Source organism: Vulpes lagopus, chromosome 2, assembly GCF_018345385.1.
Source record: "Vulpes lagopus strain Blue_001 chromosome 2, ASM1834538v1, whole genome shotgun sequence".
Taxonomy (NCBI): domain Eukaryota; kingdom Metazoa; phylum Chordata; class Mammalia; order Carnivora; family Canidae; genus Vulpes; species Vulpes lagopus.
In genome coordinates this window covers 98,620,977-98,631,118 of record NC_054825.1, presented here as the reverse complement: position 1 = coordinate 98,631,118, position 10,142 = coordinate 98,620,977, and the positions used below count along the sequence as shown (strand labels likewise).

At 44.9% G+C, this 10,142-nt stretch overlaps 1 protein-coding gene across 1 annotated transcript in view; it reads right to left on the bottom strand.

The window, feature by feature from the left end:
- Positions 1-435: 435 nt before the first annotated feature.
- The window catches only part of MTHFD1L (methylenetetrahydrofolate dehydrogenase (NADP+ dependent) 1 like), a 188,127-nt gene continuing 178,420 nt past the window's right edge, over positions 436-10,142 (bottom strand). The window contains exons 27-28 of the mRNA XM_041744611.1: positions 7,607-7,727; positions 436-803 (exon numbers count right to left, since the gene is read on the bottom strand). Of these exons, the coding sequence (XP_041600545.1) occupies positions 7,638-7,727 (90 nt within the window). The 3' untranslated portion in view covers positions 436-803; positions 7,607-7,637. The remainder of the gene's footprint in view (positions 804-7,606; positions 7,728-10,142) is intronic.

Genomic DNA, 10,142 nt, shown 5'->3' with positions numbered 1-10,142 from the left:
CATAGAACATTCTCCCCTATGGATGAAGGGTTGGACAAATGGAAAAACATTTGCCAAACACCTGACCTTTCAGTCTCCTTTGCCCTACAGGCCTTTGAAAGCTTAATGGCCACTGAGATTCGTTCATTGGGGGAAGAAATGAGCATCAACCCATTAGTTTCTATGTTAAGTGATGTAAACTTCACTGGCACTGAAAAACAGTTCTGGATATAAAATGCATTTTGTTCTACAGTATATTACGACTGTCTGGCAGTCAGACGATGTCACAATGAACCATGTATTTGTGTGTGTGAGTGAGAATTCTTTCTTGTTGGGTTTACAAAGCCCTGGTTGCATTCATAATTTTCTAGAAAATCAGTGTTGGATCACAACCCCAGTGTGAACAGTTATCTCTAGAGAGCAGAGAGTTTTATCTGGCATGGACAAACTTACTGGTTGGTTTTCTAGATACATGTTTATTTGCAGTTCAAAGACAACATAGAAAACTCCAGAGTAGAAGATGCTACCTTTTCGTTTGCGCTCTCTTAATCCCTTAGCCCTCGTAAAATAAACATTCTCAAGTGTAAGCAGTGGGAAATAATGTAAACTCTGCTGAAATGGAAAATAAATTAGTTGCTTTCAAACCCGGTGGAGGTCCTTTCACCGGACACCGTACTCGGTTGCACACAGAATTCGGTCTTGAACGAAGAATAAATCTTTGGCCTGTTTCCCCATTTCTCCCGCGTTGCGCAAGAAGCATATTTCAGATTCACTTTCTTCTCCAACAGCAGCAAAAGGCGAGGAGTTGTCTGCATTTTGGGAGCCTGGGACACAAAACATGTTTCAGGGGTTTAAGAGCAGCGTTTTACTCTATGGTGTTAAACTGTTAATAGAGTTCTAAAAAAGCCGGAGACCATAAGAAAATTCAACAGCAGATAAGCAATTCTATTCCCAAGACGAGGCTGGGATCCCTATCTGGAATCTTTTAAAAGCAGTGGAGAATTCGATTCCGCATCACTCTGGGACCGAGTCAGCATGACCCTGCAGGCAGCGCTCTGAACCTCTGAAAACATCAAGCAGAAATTCCAAGATTCTAAATTTGGGCTCCACAGTCTCTAGGATCCTGCTGAGTGAGAACACTCAGGATTTTAGATTAGGAATCCTGTCGTCTTTGATTTTGGTTTCTCTTTTATAGTAGGCACAGAAAGCAGGTCTGAAAAATGCATTTAGGGCACGAATAGAAGGGAGGAGATCTGGGCCTTCTTACTGATGTTAAAGCTTTGCTGTTTTCTCTCAAGGAATATTAAGACTCTCGGACACTGCTGGACCTGCAATCTCTTAGAGAAGTGAACGAACAACATTTTAGAAAGAACAAACACCTCATTTCCAGAATATATGTGTTCACCACTGCAGAAGAAATATAAAGGCAAGGATTTGGACTTTAACCTGAATTTGTGCATGGAAGAATTTATCTGCTGGGCAAGGAGTTCACACTTGGCTGGAATACAGTGAGTCAGCCTCCCACAGATGAGCGAGGGGTCTGGAGCCAGAAAGGATGCTTGCTTAGCTTCAGAACAGAAGACAGTGATGAAGACAAGGGACTCAGAACACTGCCCTGGCACCTGATTCACGTCAGGGAAGTAAACAGAAGACAGAAGCACTGCAAGCATAACCATTAACAACAAAAAAATATTTTTGAGATTACGAAAGGAGATTGCCTGGTGCAGACCTCACCCCTTCAGAGAGGTGGCCAGCGTCACTTGGTGGCTCTGATGATCCTAGACCTGAGGCTCAGTGACTTGTGAGGAGGGAAGGAGGGTAAGGGGGATGAGGGTGGGCTTAGTGGCCTGGAAATAATCCCAGGAGGGCAAGTCTGGAAAGACCTTCCAAACGTGAGATGCGTGGAAGACCAGCTGGTTAGCCACGTGACCTTAGTATCCAGTGGTTTTGTGTTTAAAGGGGCTTAGAGTATGTGGTTCCACATTTTAAGAAGAGTCAGAGTGTTGGTAGAAGTACAGAAAGTCTGAATATAGATTTTACGAATTGGAAATGCAATAGCTATGGTGAGAATTTAAAAAGGAATCAGCTGTGTATTGTTATCTAATTATTCATAAAAAAAAACAAACCCAATATCAGAATTTTATGAAGACAGAATATATGAAACATTCTATCTTGGTATGGGACTGGTAAGAAACCAGAGTGCCCAAACAAGTTTTTTTTCTTCTTTTTTTTTGAGGGGAAGGGGTGAGAGAGAGAGAATGTGCACACACACATACACACACACGTGTGGGCAGTGGGGGAGACAGAGGGAGAGAGAATCTTAAGCAGGCTTCATGCCCACGGTGGAACCCAATGCAGACTAGATCTCAGGACTTTGAGATCATTACCTGAGCTGAAATCAAGAATCGGATGCTTAACCGTCTGAGCCACCCAGACATCCCCAAAAAAGTTTCTTTGAAAGGGAGTTAAGAATTTCCCAATTGTTAAACTTCAAAATATTCCATTTTAGTTAGATAGGAGAGATTTGATTATTACCACCTTTCAGATGTCAATGAGATGTTAAAGAGGGCATCTTAGATTTAGTCACCAGCATCTTTTATTTAAGTGGTTTGGGCTTCTAATTGTGTACTCTGAGGATGGCTTGAGGTGATGTACTCACTGACCTTTTTCTTGGAGTTTAATGACAATCAACAGTTTTTGAGCTGTTCCTTGAAGATTTTTTTTTTTGTTCCCTGAAGATTTTATTTATTTATTCACGAGACACACACACACACACACACACACACACACACACACACACACACAGGTAGAGATAGAAGCAGAGGCAGAAGCAGGCTCCGTGCAGGGAGCCTGACGTGGGACTCGATCCCGGGACTCCAGGATCATACCCTAGGCTGAAGGCAGGCACTAAACCGCTGAGCCACCCAGGGATCCCTGAGCTGTTCCTTGAAAAGACAGTTTTAATGATCACTGGGTGTTTTATGTAAGTGATGAATCACTGAATTCTACTCGAGAAACCAAGATCACACTATGTTTACTAACTCAAATTTAAATTAAAAAGAAAAGAAAAGAAAAAGACTCAAGTCACAGAGCCCAGGTGCTACCATGGGAACCCTGAAACCTGTGGTTTGCCAACTGGGAATGACAAACCCTGACCGCAGAAGGGCTGCAGGCAGCAACCACACTCTCAAGATTAAGATTAATCCATTTATGATTATTAAATATCACTGAAAATTTCTGCTCACAGGCAGCTTAGGGAAGAAGTGAGCTGGTATTATATTCTTTTTTTTTTTTGCATGTGCAGTTCAAGAAAAACTTCTTTTGGTAATAACATTAAAGCAGGACTCGAGTCAATCTGATGTACTCAACATAACTGCACATCAAGACGAAGTAAGGGAGTCTTTGCATTCTTCAGGAAATCTGCCAGACTTTATTGTCCATCTGAAGCCTGCTGAGGCTCAGAAATATGAGAAAGGTTCAGAATGAGAAACCAAAAGGGTGGTGGTGGTGGTGGGAAATCAAAGCCCCAACTCCAACCATCTGCAAATAAAAGACTGAAGAGTAATGTGGCAGGATCAGTTTCATTGGGACAAACAACTTATTTTAATTAGTTCTGTTTGGTGCCATCCAGAAGAATGAATCATGCTCTTCTTCGAACAATAGTGAAAGCACCACAGGGAAGCCCTGGCAAGGAGCAAGAGCTCACATTCTGGTGATTTCCTGGCATCTCCTGTTCATATGAAGTCTCACACTATTCCCTAGAGGGTGAAGTAAGCAGGAAGAGGGAGGAAGTGGAAAGAAAGAAAGAGTCGTCAATGGAGTGCAGTCTTCCATGTGGCTCACGTCTGCAACACGTGCCACAAAGTATAACGAGTGTGCTGCTCTGCGGCTGAGTGCATGGAACTATCTGGAATCTGACTGCTGTGGGAGCAGAGCAACCAGCCAGACATTTCCTTTTCTGTTGCCCAAATGTCTAAGTGGACTATCACCCAAGTGTTAACATTTTAATTTTTTGTACGTTTACTAGCCACAGACCTCTCTGACTGTTAGTGGAGGTGCTCTTGGACTGCCCTACGCGTGAGGGCACAGAACAGAGAGACTGTTTGTGGGGTCATGATCCTGGGGAGCCCTTGAGAAGGAATATCTGCCTTGTACCGTGGTTTGCTCCTGTGACACTGGATCCATTTTCAGTTGTGTAAGCAGGGTCAAGTGATGGGGTTTTGAACCACTGCCCAACCAGCTTAGAAACGGGATTGGGCAGTTCACAGAGCAGGGAGGAGCCCTGGATGAGGGAGTAGGAAGGGAAAGTGACATTCAGTGAGAGAGTTCAACGAGAGACAGCCCTACTATACTTGAATTGAAGAGAACTTGGACAAAGTCATAGCTTTTAATGCCAAATAATTATCTTTGGTTATATATATATATATATATATATATATATATATATATATATATATATAAAATCACCCAGTGATCCCAAAATTATAGGTCTGTGCAAATAACTGGTTACCATCTTCTAGAATGGCTCAAAGTTCACTTACTCTGTGACTGAGATGCAGAGGGCATCCTTTGGTTTGGGCATAAAGTGTGGGGTGAGGTAGAGAAAGGAGATCCTGAGCAAGTATCGGCATTTGTGTTTATTAGCTGTGCAAGTTGAGCATGCTGCTGACCTTCTTGGGTCAGAGTTTACGTGGCGCTGAAATAAAACCACTCATCTTGCTGGGTTGATGCCAGCATGATGTGTGATGGGGATGGCAAAGTGACTTGTGCCAGCTACAGAAGGAGAGGCAGGGCTGAGCAGGAGAAAGACAGGCTTGCAGGCCTGTGAGTCAGGGCCACTCTGCAGCTACCTCTGCTCCACAACCACAGGGGAAGGACCTAACTTCTTGGGACAGCACCTGCCTCCAAGAGATGCTGACCTCAACATCAGCTTTTTGATAAGAAAGCTAAGGATGTAGCCCTCGACATTACCCGAGTCTTAGTTGTGATAACTGAGGTATAACTGGGTTTTAATCACCCACTTGGAGAACAAATGAAAATGGATCACAAGGCAGGAAAAGTTCGATCTACGTGAGGCGAAGGATGATGATACACACTTGTACTAGGTACTGGGAAAAAGTGACAAATGGCAGAAATATGGCACAATGGGTTCTTGACATGAAATGCACAATTATCCCCAAAGACCAAAACAACATCATTATCAAGGCTTCTGTGTGCAAGCTTTTTTGTTAAATTAGTCTTTTTGTGGAATTCTCTTTGCCAGTACTGACGCAGATATGAAATGCGGTTATGGTTAAAGCTAGATATCGCCCCCACTCCTCAGTGATGGGCACATTATAAATAGCACCAAACACCACATACGACCCAACCCAAACAATTCCACACCTGTGTTAATGTAATTTCACAGAGGTATGGTCCCTTACTTTTTTCATTGTTGCCTAGGTCTTCAGCGTTTTAGCAACAAAGACTTACGAAAAGAGGAAACGGTCTCCCCATGTTGACTACTGGTAGTGAAACCAACAAAAGTGAGAATCCTGGAGGCCTGGCTCAGGGCCATAACTCAGGGAACTGGAGGTAAGTGTCTTTAGGTCAAGGAAGCTCGTCTGGCAGGCCCATGGTATGCTGGCAGAAGGCGGGGTGGGGTGCTGGGCTAAGGAACAGGAAAGGAGCGAGTGGGGAGACTGCACAGGGTCTGTTTTGGAAAAGGAATGTGTTTTGCAAATATGGTGAGGACATGTTTGATATATGGGATGGAGAAACACTGCTTTAAGCCTTTACAACTGCTGATGGGGTTTACAGAGAGCATGATTAGGAGTGTGGTCATTTCTCTTCATGAAGGGAGGTGAGGACAGTAGCCAGGAGGTTGTGGCTGGAGTACTGAGGGGCAGACATGAGTAAGACCCAGGGACCCCCACTGTGGGCTGCCTAAGGGAGCTCCAAGTTGAACCCTGACCTCTTAAACTGTGAGGGCCATGAGCCATCCAGGGGTCTCATTTCTGCTGCTCTGTCCTTCCTATGACTCACTGGGCCCTCTGCCTTAGACAACCAGGTGCGTCTTCACGTGTCTTTCCAGTGGTATAAGAGCCTAATCCATCTGCTGTGCCACAGTTGTGAGTGTTATGGGTTAAATTGTCCCCAAACAGATATGTGGATGTCCTGATCCCCAGATAAAGTCAGTAAGGTGGGCCCTAATTCAATGTGACCAGTGTCCTTACAAGAAGAGAATGCCACGGGAAGACAGGCACACAGGGAGAATGCTTTGGTCACGGAGGTGGAGGTGGAAGTGACGTGGCTGTAGCTGAGGAACACCAAGGACTACTGGCAGCTACTAGAGGTTGGGAAGAGTCTACCAGTCTCAGAGCGGGCATGACTTGGCTGACACCCTGACTTTAGGTTTCTATCCTCTAAAACTTCAGGAGAATAAGTGTTGTGGTTTTTTTTTTTTTTTTTTTTTTTTTTGTAAAAATTTTTTTTTTAAATTTTATTTATTTATGATAGTCATACAGAGAGAAAGAGAGAGGCAGAGACACAGGCAGAGGGAGAAGCAGGCTCCATGCGCCGGGAGCCTGATGTGGGATTCGATCCCCGGTCTCCAGGATCGCGCCCTGGGCCAAAGGCAGGCGCCAAACCGCTGCGCCACCCAGGGATCCCAAGTGTTGTGGTTTTGAGCTGTCTACTCTGTTATGGCAGCCCTATGGAGTGAACAAATCCAGATTCTTCCGTCACAGGATTCTAACTGTATACCAAGAGGTAGGTGGTAGGAAGGTAGCGTTATACTTTTAAAATGACTGCAGACACTGGGGTCCCCCCTCATCTGTGGATTCTCTTTCCATGGTTTTAGTTATCCAACAATCAGTGTGGTTTGGAAGATGATGATCCTCCTGACTTAGTGTCAAAAGGTCAATAGCAGCCTAGAGCTATGTCACGACACCTACGTCATTCCCCTCACATCACCTCATCATGTAGCCATAGTCATTTTATCATCTCACATCATCACATGAAGAAGGGCAAGTGCAGTACAATAAAATATTTTGAGAGAGGGAGAGAGAAAGACCACATTCATATAACTTTGATTACAGCATTTTGCTATGACCCACTCTCTTTTATTAGCAGTTATTGTTGTTAATCTCTTGCTGTGCCTAATTTGAAAACTAACCTTTATCACATGCATGTAACGTATAGGCAAAAGGATGGTATACACGGTGTTCAGTACAATCTGTGGTTCCGGGCATCCACTGGGGGGTGGGGCAGGGGTTGTGTTCTTAGACTGTATCCACATGAATGAGGAGGGACACGGTATGACTTTAATTCTGGAAATATTCTTTTTATGAGTTTACAGGGTTCCTTTTTTGTGTGGCAAGAGATGCCTTAAATAAATCTGTATTCGAAGGGGAAATGATTTGACTTTCACTGGACTGGAGCCCATCTAACTGCATATCCACATCTAGGAGTGACCGGAGTCACGCTCTTATTAGGTAGGAATTCACAGTAACCAAGTCAGGAAATGACTTATCAGACTGTGTTTTGTGACCGGTGATATATTAGAAAACCCAAATAAAGGAAAACTAAAAGAAAGGAAGGAAAAAAGAAAAAAAAAAAAAAGCCAGTAGAAAGCATAGCATCGTACCTGAACTGGGTTCTGTGGAAGTCAGGTTCATTCAGAACAAGCCTTTAACTTGCTCCGTTTCCGTATCAAGATCTATATCATAGAAGCAGGGCCGGGTTGGCAGCCCCGGCATGGTACTCATCTGGAGGAGAAAACAGAATATGATATATCAGCAGATGCTGCAAAGTGAGAACTCCGAACACGGTACATCTAATGACCAACGTCACCTACATAATTCAATTCAGCTTCCCATCACTTCAGGTCAGACATACCTGTAGCTCTTTAAATTTGCCATCTGCTATTTCAATCTTTGTTTAGGAAATGAAATAGAAATGGCAGATGTCAACTTCCTGGAAATGGAGATCATTTACCTCCCCCCATGGCCCCATAGCACATCGTAGCTCTGAGACTGATTTTCAAACCGTTTCTTTCTAAATCACACCTTTAAAAAAGTGGAGACCCTTTGGTTGAAGGGGCCAGGGAGTGTGGGTGAAGTGAACAGCAGCCTCCTCCTCACCTGCAAGACACATTTTTGTAAAATCGACAATTCTCCAAGGCCAGTTTGGAAACTGTTGTCCTGATGGCATCTGCTCTGCTCACTGTAAGAACAGTAACCGATGTTTACTGACCCCTAATTCTGCACTAGACGCTATGCCAAGTTTCCCTTTGTTTTTTACCATCCCAACAACCTACAAGGTAGGTAATTTGATTATTATTTCCACGCTACAAGGAAGGATGCTGAGGTCTACAGAGGTTAAACCACTTGCCCAAGATCACACAGGTTGTGAGTGGCAAAATGGGAAATTGGACTGCATGCCTATCACCTCAAATGACTCGTTGAACAACTACCACGACTGCTGGGCACTCTATGAGTCTATGGCTTTTACATGGATAACTTAATTAAGTCCCCTACTACCCTTGAAGGTGGGTACTAATTTTAGTCTCAACTTTCCATAGGACAGAGGGCATTCAGGCACAAAGGCATGTGCTCAAGGACATCCAGCAAGTCAGTGGTGGAGACAGTATTAAAACCAGGCCTTCCCTCCTTGCTGCTCTGGGGCAGTGTGTCCAGATCAGAGTTTATCAAAGCACATCTCTGCCCACTTGAACCAGAAACCCTTGGTATCCTGGGGAAAACTGCTGATTCCTCTGGTGACTCACACACTAAAACACGGTCTAGGGTCTAGATTGTGAGGCTCCTGGATGATCTAGTCTTCATTGATTATTTTAGTATTTCCTACTATCCTTTAATATTGCACTTTTCACAAAAAGGATGCTCGTTAAGCAGTGCTGCATGCAATCATTTGGAGAAAAGACACCTGGGACTGTGCTTAGCTTAGCTCTTCAAGGATTAAGTGCTGTGTCTTGCAAAACTGCCTGCCCTGGCTGGAGAACATTCTAGTGAGATGAGGCTGTGAAATAGCTAGCCCTTACAGCTCCAGGGTCCACGCACTGCTTCCCCCCAGCAGCAGAGCTCAGCTCTCTTACCTGCTGCATCCTTTCTGCAATGACTCGGGACATCCCTCTCTGCCATGCGCCACCCACCCCGACCCCAGTCCACGATGTGACACCCTCTTGCTGCCTGTACTAGGTACGGTCTGTGGACCAGTAGCATTGACATCACTGTGGGCCTGTTTGAAATTTCAAATCTCAGAACCCACCTCAGGCCTGCTGAGCCAGAATCTGCAACTTTAGCAACTCCCACGTGAATCATGTGCACGTTCCCGTTTGAGAAGCACCGACTTGGACAGTGTGGCCGAGGAGGCCTCCTTTAGCACAGGGAAGGGGGCTCCCCCTGCTAGACGTGGTGAGGAGGAAGGGGACAGGAAAGCCTGATTCACCCCTGGCAGGGCTGCTTCTCCCTCCCTCCAGGGCAGCAGGCGGGGAGGACATCCGTGCACCTGCTGGCCTCACTAACCATCTGCTCCTCGAGAGTGTGGCGAAGGGGGCTGTGAGTGTGATCTCCGTGTGGCTGAATGCATCAACACTGAGATGTACAGTGGCTAGCTCCTGTCTGGCTAATTGCATAAGACTGCATGTTAGGGACATCACGGGTTAAAAAGGCTTCAGAGCCCTGCCTGGAATATAGCTACCATTTATAACATGTCTTTGGGAAAATGTGCTCTGGGTTTCAAACAACTAACTGCAAATAAAGTTTCGGCACAGAGCCTGCTTGAGGGTGGGGAGTCCCCCCCCACCCCAACGACTTGCTGTATTTTAAAACTTTACTGATACGGATGGCTACTTATCCTTGTTACATTTCTGTTCCTAGCAGAGCATTTTTCTCTGGTTACTTCAGTGGCTGCACACATCTGAGGAACCCCAGAAGGAAACCCATGTTTGCTCTTCTAGCACTGGGACACCAAGCACCAAGGTCACTGGTGGCAACTGTTCTGATTTTTTTTTTTTTTGACAGTTGCCTGTGTACAATTCACAATGGATACTCTATAGCAGTCTTCCTGCCTCACTACATTCTGACGTGGGCATTCGCAGATGCCTTTATAATGTGTGTGGGGGTGTGCATTTGGAGAAAGGAACCAGCATTTTATAGTTTCAG